This window comes from Panthera onca, chromosome E2 (genome assembly GCF_046562875.1).
Source record: "Panthera onca isolate mPanOnc1 chromosome E2, mPanOnc1 haplotype 2, whole genome shotgun sequence".
NCBI lineage: Eukaryota > Metazoa > Chordata > Mammalia > Carnivora > Felidae > Panthera > Panthera onca.
The window spans coordinates 54725566-54746136 of NC_138353.1; the positions used below are offsets into that span (position 1 = coordinate 54725566).

The 20571-nt window shown below is 56.8% G+C and overlaps 1 protein-coding gene across 1 annotated transcript in view; it reads left to right on the forward strand.

The window, feature by feature from the left end:
• The window catches only part of CMIP (c-Maf inducing protein), a 232988-nt gene that overhangs the window by 141459 nt on the left and 70958 nt on the right, over positions 1-20571 (forward strand). Inside the window, exons 2-3 of the mRNA XM_060650050.3 lie at positions 1139-1264; positions 13158-13208. Coding sequence (XP_060506033.2) covers positions 1139-1264; positions 13158-13208 — 177 coding nt within the window. The remainder of the gene's footprint in view (positions 1-1138; positions 1265-13157; positions 13209-20571) is intronic.

Here is a 20571-nt window from a genome sequence, read left to right on the forward strand (position 1 = left end):
GCTGCTGGTACCTGGTGGCCAGTGCATCCCCTTGGCTCCTGGTGCCTTCTGTCCGTGACAGGGGAGCTCCCTCACAGAGTAGTGAGCGGCTGGAGTTTCTCTCTCCCTGCCCTCACCCCAGCATTGACCGATGAAAGCTGTTCCAGTTCTTCCTTTCGACACAAATTGTCGAGCCCTTGCCATGTGCCAGGCTCTGCGGAGAGAGGGCAGGGAGCAAGACAGACATGGGGCGGACCTTACGGAGCTGCAGCCTGGCCAGGAGGCAGGCATCGGTAGATGACATATGGTAAACGTCCACAGTGATTCAGTGGGGTGCGCGGAGCGCCGAGGGCACAGGGAAGGATGTGGCCAGGTGGGCTTTAGGGTCTGGGGGGTAGCAGGCCCCCCAGAAGACCTGTGGAGCTGAGGCCTGGACAGTGGAGGAGGAGATGCCAGGGATGGGGCCACAACCGTTTGGGGACAAAGGGCAGGCTAACTGTGTGGTGCCACCGGGTGGGCCGTTGGGGAGGGCCGACAGAGAAGAGAAAGTGGGTGCGGCTGGAGGAAGGAGCCTGGCAGGGGTGGAGGGGCACGTGGCATTCGTGCTTGGGCCACCGGGAGCTGTGGAAGGGCACTGAACAGGGAGTAGGGGGATACAGTTCGTCGACTTGGAATGTGGCCCTGGGTCTCGAGTGGGGAGTGCATATGTGGGTGGGGAGACAAGACCCGGAAATCGAAGGGGGTCTGTGACTGCATTCTGGGCAGGAGAAGGCAGTGGCTTGGACACAGTGAGGGCTGGAGGGATCCAGGCTCTGCCCTGTGCTGGGCCCCGCGAACGCCCAGAGGAACAGGGCACAGGCTTTGCCCTTAAGGTGCCCCCAGTCTGGTCCCGACTCTACAGCTCCAAACACGGGGGCGAGTTTCCACTGCAGCCCCCTCCTGCCAGCTGGGATGCTAGGAAAGACGGAGTTCCTTTGGTCTCCAGAGTCGCCCCGTGTCTGTACCAACTCGGTTTGCCTGTTGTCAGAATGGGGGGTGGGGGGGTGGGAGGATGTTTTCTGGAACCTTCTTTGAGGCATGGATACTGTGCCTGATCTTGTAACCAATGTGTGCCTTCTCTCTTTCTTTTTCTTTTTTTCTTTTTTTCTTTTTGCTGCAGCCAACTGGGTACATGGAAAACTCGGTCTCCTACAGCGCTATTGAAGACGTTCAGCTGCTGTCCTGGGAGAATGCCCCGAAGTACTGTTTACAGCTCACAATCCCTGGGGGAACAGTCTTACTGCAGGTAGGAGAGACAAACATGAACAAGCAGTTTCCTCTGCCCCCTCCGCGCCCTCGCACTCCGCTTTCCCTCAGAGGAGACGGCCAGCTCCCAGGAGGGAAGGTTATTTAGCTTAGGGCACATTCTTCTCCAGCATAAGAAAGGTATAAACCGTGGGGCCCTCTCTGGGAGAGGAGCAGGGAATGTGCACAGACTGAGCTCCTACCGCCTGCCTGTTGCAGCCCAGGAACCTTATGTCTTATGCTTTTCTTTCTCTCCACAAACCTGAGAAATGGGTCTTTTGATCTCCATTTTACAGATGAGGTAACTGAGGCGCAAAGGCATGTTTTTAGGACTTAGAAGGCTATAGTAAGCAACACGTGCCACCTTTTGCCCTACTTTGAGTGAGGAGGAGGTTCTTCTCGTCGGTCTCAGTCTTTTTTTTGTCCTTTGAGAGAGAGAGAGATTGGGACCGTGCACACCACGAGCAGTAGACAGGGGCAGAGGGAGAGAGTCTTAATCAGGCTCCCCGCTCAGCCCAGAGCCTGATGCGGGACTCCCTCCCACGGCCCTGGGATCATGACGTGAGCCGAAATCAAAGGTCAACCGACTGAGCCCCCCAGAGCTGTCTCCTTGGAAAAGGTTGCATTTTGTGTGTATCGGTCAGTGCTGTTGTTTGGAAATGATACAAACATTCAAACTCTCTGAAGCAAAAAGAATTTGATGCTGTAATTGTGTTCAAGTAACTGGGAAGTCTAAGAGAGGCCTTCAGGCATAGCTTGATCCAGGAGTCAAGTGATGATAGTATTCAGGGACTCTCTCTGTCTCCATTTCCTGGTTCTCTTTCTGTGCATTGGCTTCATTGTCAGGGACGGTTTCTCCATGCATGAGAAAAATGGACTTTTTTTTTTTTTAAGTTTATTTATTTATTTGAGAGAGAGCATACACAGGGGTGCATGAGCAGGGGAGGGCCAGAGAGGGAAGGAGAGAGGATCCCAAGCAGGCTCCTCACTGCCAGCAGAGAGCCCGCCTCAGGGCTGCAACTCATGAACCGTGAGATCACGACCTGAGCCAAAATCGAGAGTCGGTTGCTTAACTGACTGAGCCCCCCAGGCACCCTGGGAAAGAGGGACTTCTATCCTTAAAAATGTGAGAGCCCATTTTCCTTCCAGTACCCTTCGATAAAATCTCACAGAAGATTCTGACTGGCCCTGCTGTAGTCCCCTACGTCCCAGGGATGGCCCCACCCTAGGTTACATACCCAGCCTTGACCATAGGGGGCTGTGTACTCTCATGGCCCTTCCAGGGCCTTGTGGTCCGGGAGAGGTGGGTCCACCAGGCAAGGAATCGTGGCTGAAAAATTTGCAGCAGTGCATACATGCGACGTGTCCTGTGTCGTTTCGGGCAGAGCCGTCCCAGCCTCCGGCAGGGACCCCGAGTCCGAAAGTGCTCATCTAGAGAGAATTCATTCTCTTGTCTTTGGGAGAACAGGCCCTCCTTTTAGGAACATATTCTTTCTAACTCTGTCACTCCAGGGAGATCTGCCCTGAGCCTGAAGAGATGTTCCCTAAAACGCATTTCCAAAGCGGCCACTAGATTGTGTAACAACACTGAAGGCGAGAGGCACATGGTCTGGCCTCTGAGGAATGCTGAGCTCAACAAGCTGACTCGAACAGCTAATTGTTTAGAAAAATCGTCTTCTTTCCTGTCACCCCTTGGAGGACACCAGCACCACGGCCGCCCGTCTGTTTTCTTCTCAGTTCTGGCGCCCTCTGCACTGGGCTGTCTTTCTTCTACCTGCCCTCACCTTTTCCCTCCTCCCCAGCCCCCAGCCCAGCCAGCAGAACTCTCCTGTCTGTCCTTCCGGCCCCTCTGACAGCTGCCATCTGGAGTCTGTGGGGGCAGCCACTTCCGGCCCCCTTGGGCTGGGACCTGAGCAGCGGCGGGACATTCGGGGGGCGGGGACAGTAATAGCATCCTGTGGAAAGCTGGAGAAGAGGGGTACAGAGAAAATCCTACTGACTCACAGAGCACCGAGCCGGCCTGCTCCCTGTGCTGGGGGAGGAAGGTAAATGAGCCCCTTGGCCCCATCCTCGAAGAGTTGTGGGGCTCTCTGGGGAGACCGAGCTCTAAACACGTGACTACAGAGATAACAGCTAAAATAGAGGCACATCCCGGAGGGCAGGGACTGACTCACTCGGCCTGGGGGGGCCAGAGAAGGCTCCCCAGGGGTGGCGACCTTACAGTGGGGCATAGAGGGATGAGTAGGAGTGTGCCAGGATGGGGGGCACACACTCGGGGCAGAGGGAATGCGGGTGCAAAGCATGAATGTGAGAGAGGGGGCGTTTGCTGCCCTGGAAGAGAGGGGGAGGCAGGTTCAGGGCCCTGTGGATGATGTCCAGAGCTCTTGGGTCACAGCCAGACTCTATGGGTCTTATTAGCCGAGTGAAGAAGCCAAGGCTATGTTCCGAGGGCAATGGGGAGCCGTGGAAAGCTCTTACGGGTTGGAAGGGACAGTAGAGGGATCAGTCTAGTTGCAGGACAGAGAGGGAGCACCAGAGGGAGGCAGGAGGGAGGGAAACCTTGAAGTAGTCCAGCTAGAGTGGGGAGGGCCCTGAGCCCCAATCTCCTGGGCTGTATAGTGGCTGCTGCTTGGCCGGCAGGAGGGTCGCATTGTTCCTGGGGCTGGAGGGGCCGGCGTCCCCCCAAGGAAGGCCCGAATGCCGCTCACCCAGGGGTGGAGGGGCAGGGAGGCTTAGAGGGATGTGGGTTGCTGGGCCAGTGGAATGTCCCTTTAACCCAGGCCGTGGCTGCGGGCCGGCGGTTATGACTCGCCTGGCTGGGGCTGCGTCCGGCCGTGGCCTCGCGTCAGAGCTCCCCCTGCCGAGCCGACAGGCGGGCCTGCGCCGGCACCCCCCTTGCTCGCTGCACCCCCCCAGCTCCGGTGGACAGAGGCTGGAGCAGGAGAGCGGCACTCACACACGGCCCTCCACCCCATTACTCAGGGAGCCCAGGTGGGTGCAACCCCCCCCCCCCCCACCTCACCCTCTCCCTCCGCCGTTTCCACCAGCTTCCACCTCGCTTCCTTCTCATCATCGCCCTCCTCCCTCCCCTCCATGATTCACGGGTCGTGTGTGGCCGCCTTGTTACATAAGTGGGTTCCGAGTCATCTTGGAGATGGCCTTTGGGCTGGAAGGTACCTGACGCCCCAGGGTGGCGCTCCTCGCGTGCTGTCCACAGTGTCCGCGGGACCCTTCTTTGGGTTTGTCCTGGTTTGTGTGATGGGACCCGGAGCTGTGGCACGACTGAGCAGTCCTCCCTGCCGTGCGTGCAGGAAGGACCAGGACGCAGCCTGCCGTGCTCAGGGGGCAAGGCCGCCTGGAGCAGCTTCGTCTGGGTCTGGGCGCCCCTGGCCGCAGGGCAGGCAGAGGGTGAAATGCCCCCCCCCCCAGGGGTGCCTCCCGCCGGCAGCCACTAGCCACACTGGGTTGTCTGCATTTTAATTTACTGAATCAAGTTGAGAATGCAGATCATGGTCCACTGGCCACATTTCGAGTGCTCGGTAGCACACGGACCTAGCGGCTGCTGCTTGGACGGTGCAGACAGCGACCGTTTCCGTCATCGCAGAATGATGGAAGTGCTGCACGGGGCTGGACCCTGGAACTTCTCGTTGCGGCCCCGTGTTCCACGCACCGCCTCCCTGCCAGAGGAAGTAACCTCACAAGGCTGGAGGCTCTGGCCTGTTCCAGCAGCTCTGAAGAGGGTCACGTCCTGCTTCATGTGCACGGCTGTTCTCTCCCGCGGGGTGATGTTGGGGTTGCAGGGGTCCCCACCCTCGCCTGCCAGGCTCTCGCTCTCGGTCTCCCTTTCGGGTTCTCGTACCCACGTGAATCTGTTTTCCTCTGTCTCTCTCTGACACTTCCTCTTCTCCCCGTGTCTCCCTCTCTCTCGCTATATTTCACTCTCTGCTTCTCTTATAGTTTGTTTTTTTTTTTTTTTCCTGATGTCTTTCTCCATCCCAAGCCTCTCTCCACCCCAGGCCCTTCTCTCTGTGCATCTTGACTTCACTGCCTCTGTGTCTCCTCCTCCCTCTGTTCCTCCCTCTCCAACCTCCATCTCTCTCCCAGGGACCTCCTGACAAAGCTGCTTTGTTAGAATTTGAATCGCTGCCTCACTCAGACCTCTGGGAGCTGACCTATCCGAGTTCAGGGAAGGTTAAGAGACGATCTCTGGCAACCGTGCCTTCTCCCAGCGCAGAGAGCCCGAGCGATGTGCCAGCAGGTCGAATCCCCAGACAAAGGCACCAGCCTCCCAGCCTTGTCCAGTTGGTGTCTTTCTGGAAGCTTTGTGTTTTTCAGCATGAGCTCCCTAATGCCATGTTATTAGAATCCCCGGGTGCAGAAAGGGCCTATTTATCTTCTTTCCCCCCTTAATGCCCTTTGTGCTGATGTTTCATTGTGAGGAAGTAACTACATAAGAACATAAACGGTGCAATGAAAGCGTCCAGGGCGGGGGGGCTCCTTGCCGGACTGTGGGGTGGGGTAGCCAGCATTAAAGAGCCCTGTGGCGCCCATCATCTGGGGATTTCTGCCTTGCAGTTGGGTTTCTGCCCATCCGTGAGAAGTAGACAGGAGCCCCCTGCTCCTAAAACAGGGTCCAGGCGGAACCAGAACAAAGAGACCCTCGTCTCCCTATGGTCTCAGAGACCGGCTCTTCTCCCAAGAGGATCTCCAGAGGCCAGGCGTCAGGGGCAGGGACAGGGTGGGTTCCCTTCTTACTGGAAGCCAGTGAGAAAGAGCTTTCCGGTCTGAAAAGCACGTGCTGTTTTTTCCCTAAGAAGTTGGGCCAGGAAGGAGAACTTGGGAACAGTCACCCACAGTGCACCCTTGGCTGTTTTTCTCACCTCTCGAGACAATACAACAATGAGAGAGAACTTGGCAACTTTCGAAGAGGAAATTAGGCAGAATTTGCCTGGAACGAGGCCCTTCCAGTATTAGAAAGATTTATCGCTAGGAGAAATTAGCGCTGGCCTGAGCAGGCCTGCCTGCCTCCAGGGGCTCTTTCCCATGCTTGAATCCAGTGACCGCCCCCCCCCCCCCCCCAGGACTCTGAGCTGTACCCTGCGTCCCACGGCGCCAAGTCGTCCTGGCTCAGCTGCCCATACAGCAGTATAGAAACCCTGTGCAGAAACTCACCCTTTCCTCCAGGCCATGTACAGCCCAGTCCAGAGTGGACCTCTCCTTTCCATTGGGAGGCACTTAGAGGTGATATGTCGGGATCCCGGACATCCCCCCGCCCCGCGCCCCGAGCAGCATCCGTCCTTCTTCGAAACCAGACAAACCAGAAGAAGGAGCAGTTCGTGGCCCAACCTCTCCGGCTCCATCAGTGAGAGATGTGCCGCCCCTCTTCGGGAGGAAAGTTCTGGCCCCTTCTCTTGTTTGCGACATGGGGATTGGAACCCGAGCCGAGTCCTTCCTCCCCCCTTTCACCAGGCATAATGCCTTCAGATTCCCCAGCCCAGTTCCTGCAAGCCTGCTGGAGCCCAGACACATGGCTCTCCTGTTGGGGGTAGGCAGCCTGTGCGGCCTTGGACAAGCAGCAGTAACCTCTCCAGGGCACTGATCTTATCTGTGAGCTGGAGTCGTAGGACCTGCCTCCTTGGCTGTTGTGAGGACCAGCGTTACTACACGTAAAATACTTAGCACTGTGCCTGGTCATAGGAGGTTTTCGGGGAAAGACCGCCGTGACTCTTTTTTAGTCCCGATCAGATACACCTTGGGGAAGAGACGGGATCAAGACTGAGTAGTTCTTTAGAAGCGTGACTGCACATGAGATTTTTCTTCCAACGAGCAGGACGGGTGATGCTTCACCCATCCATCTAACTCTCCACCCACCCAGTCCATTTATGTATCTGTCTGTCCACCCGTCTACCCATCCGTCATCCATGCATCCACGTGTCCATCCAGTCATCCATTCAACATCCCAGCCAATCTTTCATCTAACAGACATTTCTCTGGGTTTTGCGGATGCAGTAGTGACTAAATCAGACATGGTTGCTGACCTCATGGAGCTCACGGCCTGGCGAGAGAGAAGAACGATGAGATCAGCACTTGCAGGGCAGGGTAGGGCAGTTAGATGAGCTTCCACCGCCTGAGGTGGTCCGGGATGGCGAGGGAAAGGGAAAGCGCTGAAAGGAATTCGGGGCAGAACTGAAGGGTGAGTAGCGCAGCAGGCCCTGAGGGAGGAGGAAGGCAGAGTGTTCCCGGGAGGATGTATGTCCGGTGTGAAAGCTACATGAAAAGCGAAGCAAGCCGGCTCATGCTCGGTTATGCTGCCGTGGCAAAGCAGCCCCAGCTTCTCAGTGGCTCAAAACAGCAAAGGGTTTTTTCTCACTCAGGCCACGTGTCCGTTGTGGGTCAGCGGGGAATACTGCTCATGGAGCCGGTACCGTCTGGCATGTTCCTGGTTTTACCGCGGCAAGGGGAAGGGACCCTGCTAAGTAGCGTGCTGGCTCGTAGAGGCTCCACTGGAAGCGACGCAGGTCACATCCACTCACGCTTGGTTGGCCACGGCCGGCCCCGTGGCTTCGAGTACCTGCCACGTGCTGGGAGGAGAGCTGGACACTTTGCGGGAGGATGCTGATAAGACCACAGCAAGTCTGGGCCTCGGTTTGCTCATCAGAAGCGTGGCAGAAAGGGATGGGCTGGGCTAGAATTGGGTCCCTAACCTACGGCCCCTGGTGTCTTCCAAAACTGCCTCTGTGTGTGTGTGTGTGTGTGTGTGTGTGTGTGTGTGTGTGTGTGTCTGTGGGTGTCTTTGCGTGCACCTGCATGTGTGTGCAGTGGACACATGTGCACTGTACTTGGGTGTGATTCTGCAGCTTGTTTCAGGTTCTCAAAGGGATTCAGATTCCCATAAATCCCCCCAAAAACCAAGAACTCCTGAATGGGTGATCCTTGAAATCCCTTTGAGCCTCCAGTTCAAAGAGCCTCATTTGTTACGATGGACGAACGTAGTCACGGCCTCTGTCTTCCTCCAAAGTGCAGCCAGCCCAGAGGGCACGGCGAGGGCTGTGGCCACCTCTCCTCCCAGTCGCGCTGGGGAATGATGAGCCCAGCGGGTGGGGTGGGGGACGTCTGCTGTCTCTGCCTCCCTGGAGTGGAGGCAGGGAACCGGATGGCACCTCCAGCATTTGCCCCCGTGTCATGAGTCCACTCAGCGAACTTGGTGACCCCGGCTTCACCGGGGAGGTAGCAGTTAATCCGACGGGACTCTGTCTCCTTTCCCAGTCCCGTGGGCGGGATGGGGCTCTGAGAGTGGCGGGAAGGAGGGCGGGGAGCGTGGTCCCAGCCAAAGTGCTGGAGGGGGCGAGGGGTGCAGAGGACAGAGAAGGGGCGCGTGCCAGACAAGCTGTAGCAGCGAGGGCGATGGTGTGGTCAGGGGTCGGGCTGGGTCAGCTCCCAGGCGGGTGGCAGGGCCCTCCCACCTGCTCGGAGCCTCCGTGCCTCGCCTCAGAGTGAGGTGTGCAGGGCAGTTTGCTCGGTGCCTGGTAGGTGACATCAGCCGGGGTTCCTCAGTTCAGCCCCGTGCCTTGGGGAGGCAGGCTCCCCGGGTCCACGGTACAGGCGGGGTGGTCCAGGGTCACACAGCTGTTTTCAGCTGGGATCCACCAACTGCTCCACTGAACCCACACGTGCGTTCTTTCCAGAACGTGACTCTGACCTCCTCCAGTTGAGATGCTCACGGGACGATGGAGGCAGCTGGGAAGCTGAGTGTGGGCAGGCGCGGGGGCTCTCCCATGTGAGGAGGGACTTGGAACATGCAGGGGGTTCTGCCGGAAAGGTCAGGCCGAGAGGGGAGGTGAGCAGGGCAGGTGAGATGGGGTTATGTCGCTGAAGGAACCTTCTTCCCCTTCTAGACCGCAAGGCTGCTGTCAAACAGGACACAGCAGACCCAACGGAGACCTGGGGACGCGGCCCCAGGCACCAGGGCAGGGGAGGAAACGTGCACAGCCATCTCTGCTTAGCAGCAGGCCGGGCACATCGAGGTGGAGGTCGAGGTCGGGCAGAGCCAGACCACCTGGGGGGGTGGGAGGAGGGCTCGTGGTGGAAGCAGGGGAAGCTGCCGCTCCGGGGCTGGCCAGTGCCTTCTGGAGGAACAGCTGGAGAGAAAATGCTTTGGAACATACGTTTTTGAGAAGGAACAAGTGTCCAGTGGTGCCTTGTGGGTCAGTCTTGGATGTAAGCAGGCAAGATGGACTCCGGCTGTCTCCAGCAGAAAAGGAATATACTGGAAGGATTGACGGGAGCCTGGAGAACAGGCTGAGGCAGGTGGTAGCACCGTGCCCCGCCCAGCCTAGGGTTGCCCTTTAGCGGAAGACACCCCTCTGTCTCATAATGAATTCTTAACCCCTTCATCCCCACATTGCTTGGCTCAAGACCCAGAGTCCTGGGCAGGGGCTTCTGACTGACGCGACTGACGCGGCCTGGATCACCTGCTCCTCACAGTCAACCAAGGGAGGGGCGCCCCCCCCCCCCACCTTAAAAATCCCCAACAGGAGCTTGCGTGCTGGGGTGGTTCCCAGAATGGGAAGGGCTGGGCCTGGGCCTGGTCACGGGGAGACCAGGTCTGCGTTCGATTCGGCGGCCGAGGCACAGAAAGGGAGTCACTATCTAGGGCTTCCTACCACTGCTGTGCTTTCTCACCTCCTGCTTTGTGTGCATGTTCATTCATTCTTGTGCAGCCGGCCTGCAGTGGTACCCAGTACTGCTAATCAGCACGGGGGATTTGGGCCTAAGGCTCTGCCCTCAGGGCACCTGGGTGGCTCAGTTGGTTGAGCATCTGGCTCTCGATTTTGGCCCAGGTCATGATGCCAGGGTCGTGGGATGGAGCCCGAAGTCGGGCCCTGTGCTGAGTGTGGAGTCTGCTTGAGATTCTCCTTCTCAGAGACTCACTGTCTCTCTCTCTCTCTCTCCCCCCCACACACACACCGCTCTCCCTCAAAATAAAAAAAAAAATTTTAAAAAGGACTCTGCCCTCAAGGAGCTCATTCACTTGGTCATTCAGTCCAACCAGTGACACCTTATGGGCATTGCCCGGTCCCACTGTGCACCCCCAGGACCAACAGAGCAGCCCCTCTGAGCACTAACTAGCCATACCTCCCACACCGGTTTTCTACTGCTGCTGTCACGCATTACCACACCTTTAGCGGTTCAGACAACACAAATTTAGTACTTGTTTGTTTCTAGTTCTGGACGCCAGAAGTCCAGCACGGGGCCCACTGGGCCAAAATCAAGGTGTCGGCAGGGCTAGAGCCTTGCGGAAGCTCTTGGGAGAATAGCTTTCCGTGCCTTTTCCGGCTTCAGGGGCTGTCTGTGTCCCTTAGCTTGTGGCCGCATCCCTCCAACCTCTGTTTCTGTCTCTTCTCTCTGACCTCCAGCCTCCCTCTTGTAAGGACCTTTCTGATGATATTGACTCTCCCAGAGAACGCAGAATGACCTCCCCATTTCAAGGTCCTTAACTTCCTCAAATCTTAGCAAAGCCCATTTGCCACCTAAGGTGAGGCCTTCGCAAGGACAAGCATGTGGACCATCTCTGGGGGTCCTGTATTTGGCCTCCCTCACCTGCCCCTTTCTCTGGCCAACTTGGGTGTGTTAAAAAGCCCAGAGATGGTTGTGGACTGGGCGTGTGCCGGGTAGGCTCACACCGGCCGGGACCAGCCCCTGAGAGCGGATCCAACGCGTCTCTTCCCAACTGTGGTCCAGGGATTTCCCTCCTTGTGGCGTGGAAGCAGCCACAGTGGGATCGTTTACAGCACAGAAGGTGGCACATGCTGTGATCAGGGCTTTTCTATTCTGCAAGCCTGTTGTTCCACGTTTATCAGCATCCCACAGGCCGTGGCTGCACGGATCCTGATCGGTGCTGTTTGTAAAGTGTCTACACGTGCCAGGCGCTGAGCTAAGTAAGGGTTTTGCGTGGATTATCTCATTGTTGGGGATCTTTGCGTCGCTCTCCCTGAGCATGGGGTGTATTTTTTCATCCTAATGAACAAGAAGTGTCACAAGACCACAGAGCTAGGTCAGCACGGATGGGAGGTGAGTCAGCCACAGACCCTCCGGGGGGCTGCTGGTCCCGTGAGACTCCCCTTCGGCCACCACCTCCCCCCCAGTCAGGTGACAAAGGCTCTGTGTCTTCAGGGAACTTGAACCCAGGTCTCTTGGAGACTCGGCCACCGCAGAGGTCCCTGAATCACACGGAAGGTGTCCCCCCGCCCACTCCCACTCAGGGCACAGATGCCAACTTGCCTTGTGTCCACAGGCTGGTATCAGTCTGCCAGTCTCTGAGTTTGCACACGGGGACCTGGTACCCTTACCCTCCCGCACTGGCCACGGAACAGGTTCGTTTATTCAAGCCCAGAGATTTCCCCAAACTGTGCCCTGGGAGAGCGGCTGATGCCCCATTGAGGATCTGGGTAGGGTACCTGGATCCCCTTGACAGAGGGTGACCCGAAGTTGTACACGCTTGTGCATGTGTGTGTGTGTGTGTGTCCATGCAGGCTGGGAACAGAAGTTGGACTTTCATACTTGGAAAGAAGCTCCAGCCTTTGCGAGAGTCCCGGGACCATGAAAGTCAGGGTCAACTTAGAACAGAGGGCTGCGGGGTCAGGCGAGAACAGACACTGCATTTCTGCCCTTAGGGATGGTGACTGGAAAACTTGGAATGCCAGAAACTCTGTGGTTTACAGCATGAGTCAGACTGCCTGGGTTCAGGTCCTGGTCCCACACCTACTCCCTGTGAGCCTGTGGGAACGTTCTTAACCTCCCTGAGCCTCAGTTTCCTCGTTTGTACCGTAGGGGTGACGATGCTGACGGTCCCGACTTCCCAGGGTAGACTGGCCAGGACCAAACAAGCCAGTCCACGCATAGACCTTAGCGCTGTGTCTGGTGCACATTAAATGAACCATAAATATTGCTGTTATCACCCAGAGCCGTGCTGGAACCGGGGGTGAGAGCCCCAGCAGCGTGACAACTGCAGGGCCTTCCTCGGGCCACGATTCACTTGAGAGGGATCAGTGATGACAGTAACGACAGAGGCGGTGTTTCTGTGTGAGCACGTACTATGTGCTAGGCCCGATTCTGTGCACCTTACAGGAATCCTTCCCAATCCTCACAGCATTCCTGCAAGATAGGGCTAGTGGCCCCGTTTTACGGAGAAGAAAATCCAGGCCCAGTTGCCAGGGTCTGCGAACGAGGGTGGTGCACGTCTGGGAAGATTTTGCTCCCTGCACAGTGATTTTTAACTCGAGTCCCCCTGAGTTCAAGGCCGGGCGCTCTCTCCCATGACTTTCTGCGGTTGGCAAGAGGTTCATAAACCCACAGGCTCTGAAGCCAGCCTGCCTGGGTTTGAATGTACTTAGTTGTTGTGAGACATCAGAGACTCAGTTTCTCCCGCTGTGAAATGGGCGTAGCGTTAGCCACCTCACAGGGCTGTTGTGAGGCCTGATGACAGAACACGTGAATAACAGGCGCCAGGCGCCTGGAGCAGTGCCTGGTGGAAAGGAGGCACCCGATCTGCTCCTACCACCGTGCCTCTCTCCGCTCGCCCCGGCCCCTCCCGTGATCCTAATGAAGTCAAGATACGTGTGCAGTGAAAGCTCTTCCAGCAGCCGGTGTCTGGAGTCACTTATACCCAGCAAATTATAAGCACGCAGCGGCAGTGATGACTCATTTCAGAAAAGTCCCCCCGGTTGCCACTTCTGTTTCGGTTTTTGCGCCCGAAAGGTTCAGCTGGGTGGGTCCCTGTGCTCGGGCCGCAGGGCAGACCCTGCTGGACGGGGCGGCCTGGGGCCCGCGCAGTAGTGCCCTGACATGCTGCAAGCCGGTGACCGGACCTTGCTGTCCTGTTCTTGTCGTTGCAGGCTGCCAACAGCTACCTGCGAGACCAGTGGTTCCATTCTCTGCAGTGGAAGGTAAGTCCTGACTCGGTGGCTGCTTTCGGGCGGCCGCCTCGTCTCGGGCAGCCTCCTGCCGGCTCAAATCAAAGCTCGTCTGTTACCCGGAGGTGTGAGGGCAGACGCCGCCTGCCTTCCAGACGGCTCAGCCCGGGAGCATCCCTCCAGTGCACGAAAGCCTCTCCCCCTTCTCCCTCTGACATCCGGTGGCTTTCTCCCTGCAGTGCCGAAAAGGCGTTCCTGCCCCGTTGGCCTTTGACTTTGCTCAGGAGCTTTAGAGCGTTGGGCCTGCTTCCAAAAGGACCATAGAAGGGCTTGCTTTCAGAACAGGGGCCCGCCTGAGAGGCTGGGTGAGGCAGGCTCAGGGTCTCAGGGCTCTGGGTTGAAAGTAACTTCGGAAGGTTGCTCCAAACATAAGTTTTCCGTCCCCTTTGTGCTCCCCCGTGTGGGACATGCAGTCAGCGCCTTACTTAACACCCCGCCTGCCTGGCTCTCGCGCCTTCTGATAATTTTAGTTTAGAACAAGCTGTGACAGTCCTGTGGCCTCACAGAGCCAGCAGGGTAGGGCCGCGATGACCGGGACACGTCCTGAGCTGTCGTCTTCACGGGGAGCCGGGGAGCCGCTGAGGATGAGTGGCCGGCCCTGTGCAGAGTTTAAGGCCTCGTGCCATGTTGGGATGACCGAGGGGACACTCGGAATTCCTCCCGTGCCTCTAGAGGGACGCTCATCACAGCCGGACCAAGGACGGAAATACCACCCTGCAGAATTACATTCCTGGCCCTAAAGAGGGCCACTCCCCTCCTCTCCCCGCTGACAGCTGCAGGGCCACTTGCTTTGTGCTGTGTGACAGTCTTGGAAACTCAATGCAAGTCTCCAAGGGAGGGAAGGGACGAGAATTTATTGAGCACCTACTGTGTGCTAGGCTCCTCATGACCATTTCACCCTTGCCACAGCCTTATAAGGCTGATTTCCACCGCTGCTCCCATTTTATGGATGGGGAAGGTGAGGCCAGGCTGGCCCCACTCCCATAGCTGGTCAGGGCTAGAGGTGGGGTTCTCCCCTAGGTCTCTCTCATGCCCACAGCTTGGCGGACGTAGGCAGAGGGCAGCAGACTGCAGCTAGGAAGGCAGAGTGGCACATTCCTCCTCACAGAGTCGGCAGGTGCTGCTGAGACCTCCGTTTCCCCAGCGAGATTACCCCGCGTCCCTGGGGCCTGGCTCTCTGCGGTCCCGCGTGTCCCAAGACAGGCAGGGCTTACGTCAGGACCTGCAGGGGGCCATCTGGGAGTTGAATGCCAGAGCATTCCAGGGGCAGGGAAGGTAACAGGGGTAGTGTGGTCAGGGGGCCTACCTGAAGGAAGAGGCCATTTCACTGCCACACACAACGGCTGCCTGGCCTCTGCCCCATTCTGTTCTCTGTATGTGTTTTCCACGTGAGCGGAAAACTCGGTAGGTGATTGCCTTGTTTTGTCCTAGCTCAGGAAGGGGCAGGAAGCACTTAGAGACAAACCGCCCCCTGGACAGGTTGGGAAAATGCCTCATTGCAAAGGTGGCCAAGATCAATGTCAAGGGAGCGGCTGGCTGTTTTTAATGGTAGTCCACAGAGCTCTGCTTCCTGCCTTGTCCCAGTCTGCGTTTTCTTTAACTGTCGTCTGCGGCCTATGGGAACACCTGAGAGGCAGCGCTCGGGGAATTCGTGAGTAGTGTGCAGCTCCGAGGGCTAACGAAGAAGGTGGGCACAGAAAGCTGAATTTCGGGACACCGACTGGCTGAGAAAGATGATCGGAAAGTGACAATCTTGAAACGTGAAATTTAAACATGAAGGGTTACATGTGGGATTTAGGCGATTGAACAAGTACAAAAGTGGGGACCCCTGAGCTTCTAGCAGTTTCCAGGAAAACCTGGATGCCTGCACTCAATGTTAGTGGCGTTTGGTTTCTTTGTGGTTGTTAAATTAAAAACAAAAACAAAAACAAACCCCAAAAGCGTCCAGGAAACCCAAGTCAGAGTTTCAAGGAACTGGTAAATGCCGGGCAGTGTGCGGCCCGTTCGTGAAGTGGTTGATGGGGACGTTTGTTCTCCCTGTGTAAGCATTCGCTCGTGACTTAGGTGTGTATAAGACCCTGGCAGTTTTCCTCCTTCGACAGTTGCCCCCACTCCAATAATTTAGGTATGCTGCCACCAGGTGGCAGTGGTATCTTAGTGTGAGCAACTTGGTTTCAGTTTTGATGAGACTGGAGGAGGGAGGCATGCTCCCCTTCCTTTTCAAAGTGGCGAAGAAATTTAAGGTGTTTGGAGGCACTCTGGGCTAGCAAAATTGAGCCGAGAGACTTGGATTCGAATTCTGGTTCTATAGCTTACTCGTTTTATGGTATGCATTGATTCTAGCAAGTGTTCACGAATTCAGATGCAGTTATGATGTGCCAGGCAGGGCTGTGCACTTTTCTGCTCATTGTCATTCAGGACATGGGGGAAGCAAGGCCCAGAGAGGTGTAGTGACTTATCCATAGCCACACAAAGGATTTTAGTACACATTTGTAGGGCTGCTTGATCCAGCTCTGCCTGATTCTGAAGCTTTGGACTAAAGGGTCCAAAGAAGCAGGGTCCCTACCCTGCTGGCTCTGTGACCTTCTGCCTCTCCTGTGACAGCCTCTCTTTTCCCTGCACTTACAACTGACCTTCTTGGGTTTTTCCTTTTATTTTCTTTTCAATATCTTTTTAACAAGTCAAAACTAAGAACTTGAGAAATCCTGCAGCCTCGGCTTGATTTTTTTTTTTTTTTTTAATTTTCTAAGTATTGTTTTTGTTGCTTTTCACCTATACTAACACGTATATGCATATTGTAGCCACAGGGCACATAGAAAACCCATTCTTTTACTTGTGAAGAATGTTGCCTATTAAATACTACATTCCCATTGGTTTAGTTTTTATGGAGTTGTTCTGGTATCTCTAGGGCATTCTCAACAGAGAATTGTTCCCAGAGGGGCCACAATTGGTTCTCTGGGGCTTAAAAAAACCTTAAGTTATTACAATAGCATGTGGCCCTCCAAAGTTCAGCCCCATTCAACAAAATCTTTTATTTTATTTTATTTTTTTAATGTTTACTCATTTTTGAGAGAGAGAGAGTGAACAGGGGAGGGGTAGAGAGAGAGGGAGACACCGAATCTGAAGCAGTCTCCGGGCTCTGAGCTGTCAGCACGGAGCCAGACGCAGGGCTTGAACCCACGAACCATGAGATCATGACCTGAGCCCAAGTCGAACGCTCAGCTGACTGAGCCACCCAGGTGCCCCTAAAATCTTATTTTTTAGCATTTAATTTCAAAGAGAAGAAGGGAAATGGGGGAGAAATGTTTAAAGGCTCCTGGGGGAAGAATAATTAGGAAAAGATTGAGAAATGCTCCCGTGGAATGTACCTCAAGTCGTGCTGTGGGACAAGGGAGTGTAAATACAATACCTGTGTGATGTTCTTGCCAGCCTCTGCTCCGTCCTGGGAATCCCGTGGTTCCGTGGCCTCAGTGTCAGACTTTGTTCTCGTGCAGTCACGGTCCACTTGGGGAATTTCCTCAGCCCGGGCCCCATGTTTGAAGCATCATCTTATCTCGCTGAATAGTCGCTTGTTGCTGTCATGCATGTGTTGAAATCTCGAGTCACTGGCCCAAGTTCCCAAGGCAACCCAGAATGGGAGTGAGGTTTGACCCATAGCGTCCCAACTCCCAGAATCCCCTTCCCTGCCCCCCCTGCCCCCCAGCAGCTCTGCTGTTCCTCTCCGGCCTCCTCCCTTTGACCGGCACTGTTCAGGGAGACTCTTCCCACAGGAGGACAACCAGCATCTCCAGGCCCAGGAAGGAGGGTGGGTTGGGCTTACTCTGGGCAATGGGATCTCCCAGGATCCTCTGCGGCAGAGCAACTGTCCTGAGGGCTCCCTGGAGAGGCCAGCCCTGTTTGGTTTGGGTGGTTTGGCCCGTGAGGCCAATTCCTGGGGGTGTGGAAGCATAAACAGTTGTACTGAGTTAATGAGGCCTCATCTCTGACTCACAGATGCACCTTGGAGGCCAGGTCCTGTGGAGACAGGCCTGTCTGTGTGTGCAAGGCCATGAGGGGACAGCCCTGTCCCTGTGTGCCAGGCGCGTGAGGGCACGCTATGTGTTTACAGACTGTGAAAAGACTGGCCTGTTTCTGCGTCCGGGTTTCGAGGCAAGAGGCCTGGGTGTACACAGCTTGTTGGGGTGGGTAAGCACCTGGCCAGGCCGAGACACGCACCGGGCCCATAAAGGAGCCCCAAGAAGTCAGATACACCCACTTGGCATGGCTGACACTTCTGGTCCCTCCAGCGCGGGAAAACGGCCTTTGCACTTCCCGAGAGGGGTTCTCGCATAGGCTGTTGTGCACAAGCCTTGAAAACCAAGATGATTTTATCCCCTGGGGAAGCCGGGGTCCCAAGAACAGCCCCCGAGGCCTATCCCAAGTGCCAGGGGCGGAGGAGCGGACTCTGGGGGAGGCAAGAAGCTGGCCTATCTTCCCGTCCCGAAGCTACGGGGCAGAGGAAAGCACCGGGCTCTGGGGAGGTCCCGGCCCAGTTTGTGTCCTCTCTGGCGTCCGCCCTGACCACGCTGCCTCCTCTCCCCAGGCAGGTTCCCCTGAACCCCCGGGGCGGCCACGGCCTCGTGGGCACCCCGTCCTGGGCTCTGTCCCTCTTCTGTACAGAGCAGGAGGGTGGGAAGGAATGTGGAGTGCACATGCCCGTGCATGTGAGTGTGTGAGAGTGAACGTGGGAGTGAGTGTGGGAGTGAGTGTGTGGGAGTGAATGTGTGTGAGAGAATGTACGAGTGTGTGAGTGAGTGAATGTGTGAGGGGGCAGGTATGTCAGTCAGAGAGAGACCATTGCACGTGAGGGGGTGACCACGTTAGGAGTGCGTCGGGTATGGAGTGTGTTCATTTGGGCCTCAGTCTTCTCCTCTGTCAAATGGGAGTAATCCAGCACCTTGCTCACTGGGTCGTCGTAGGCAGGACGCTCTGCTGTGCGTGAAGCAGTTGGAAGGGGGCCGGCAGGCGTGGCCGCTGTGACAGCATCACAGGCGCCCCATCAGTGCGGCTTAGCGCCCCCCAGCCGTGGCACTGCCCCCCGTGAGGCGTGTTTTAGAATTGGGGCGGGGTGGGAAGTGTCCTCAGGAGGGCCCTACCTGTAGGGGGTGGCTGGCCGTTCCTGAGGGTTTCTGAGCCCTTCACGCCGTGCCCGCCACTTCACGCACATTCGCTTCCTGAATCTTCTCGCGGCCCTCCAGGTCTTTACCACCCCGTCTCATGGGTGAGCGGGCCAAGGACGTTGCCAAGGACAGCCAGTCAGCGTCCACGTCAGGCCGCCCCTGAGCCTGACGTGGAGGTGAGCCGGTCCTGTGCTTGGAGCCCCCGCCAAGGCGCAGCCACCATCCGGGTCCCTGGTGCACAGAGGTGAAAACTGCAGCCGGGAGCCTAGGTCCCCTCTCCCTTCTGGCCGCCCCACTTGGGCAGGCTGGACCCATCACCCCATTTCCACATGGGGTGGGGAGCCCCAGCTGGTGCCAAGATTCCCGGGCAACCAGGTCAGAGGGACAGAGGGCCCTAGAGCTGATGCCCCTCCCCTAGAGGGAAGCCCCCGGGGGGAGGGTGGACCCCACAGCGGGTGCCATCGCCCCCAACTATGACCTTCCTTCCAGACCTCCCTCCCTCTTCCCTCGTGGGCCTTTCCTCCGGGGGAAGAGCCCCTTCTAGTCCTGCGTCTGTGGCCCCTTGGCGCCTCTGTTCGCGACCGCAAACCTCCCCGAGCTGGCGTCCCCCAGCACGTGTGTCCCGAGTCTTCATCCAGCTCCCCCCTCAGCCAAAGCAGCAGGTGGCCATTGTCACCCCATTGAACCCTCACAAATCTGCGGAGGAGCCTGGGCCTCGAATTTCCCTAGTTCCCCGATGTGGAGACTGAGGCTAAGGGGTTAAACCACTTGCTTGGGGGCAAAAAACTATTAAATCGCGGAGCTGGGGCTGAGACACAACTCTGCGTCCAGAACCTGGGAACTTAACCCCTGAGAATGCGGCTCCCAGCTGCACACGTGTCTGCGTGCCTGTACACACACACACACACATACACACACACACACACACGCTGGACAGTTCCTCACACCTGTGAGCTGGCACTGCCTGACTTGCCTCCTTTCTCTTCTGCTGTGTCACACACGTAGGGTCTCAGTTTTCAGTCTGACACACCATGTCATGAGAGCTTTTCATTTTTCTCTCAGTCTCCCAGACGTCACCACAAGGATTCTATGAATTAACCTCTGGCCTGGCAGTCCAGGGCTGATGGCCCCACCCTGTCCCGCGTGCCCCAGGATACACTGTCAGGATACACTGTCAGGCCACCTGTGCCGGGCCCGGAAGGTCAAGCTCAGGACCACCCCGCCTCCACACCTGTCCCAGACACACTGTGTCCCCAGTGTCCCCAGATGCCAGCATCCTGGCTCCACGTGTCCAGACCCAGCCTTGCTCCTGACTCCCCTTTGCCCTGGGCCACCCCGCCCTCCCGTGTGGCTCCTGGTGGGCTGGCCTGCTCCAGCCAGGACGCCCCTTGGCCCGGAGGGAAGACGGTGACCCCCGCTCACCCCTCGGCCCCATCGCCCTCCTCCCTGTCTTGCTTCCTCTTGCTTTCCCCATCCTTTGTATAGCCACCTTGAACACGCCTTTACGGCCACACCGAGGGCAGAGCACTCTGCTGCTGCCGGCCCCACCCAGTGACTGATGTCACTCTTGCAAATACCCTTCCAGGCCTCATCTGCCTCTGCGCAGATGCTCTGGCGGCTGTGGCCAGGTGCGCAGCACCGACCGTCCGACCAGCTTCGGCACAGCATTGCAGCTGCAGCGTTTCGTTGCGTCCAGGCCCACGTGCATCCAATGGCTGCATAACATCTGTGAAGAGACTTTGGCCTGATTTACCAAACGACTCACTGTGGTCGGGCTTTCAGGCCATTCCCCATTTCCTCAATTATGGATAATGCAGCCATGCGTTTCCCCCGAATCTAAGCTCCTACTTCCTTGGAACTTTTTTTTTTTTTAAGTTTGTTTATTTGAAAAAGAGACAGCATGGGCGAGGGAGAGGCGGCGGGGGTGGGGGGGTGGGGGGTGGGGTGGGGGGTGGGCGGAGAGAATCCCAGGCAGGCTCCATGCTGTCAGCACAAAGCCCGATGTGGGGCTCAAACCCACAAAACCATGAGATCATGACCTGAGCCGAGATCAAGAGTCGGATGCCCAGCCAACTAAACCACCCCTGGAACACTTTTCTAAGGCAGATTTCCAGAACAGTGGTTCCTGGGAAGAGTAGGGGTATATTTTGTGGCTTTTACCACATTTGCCAGTTTGC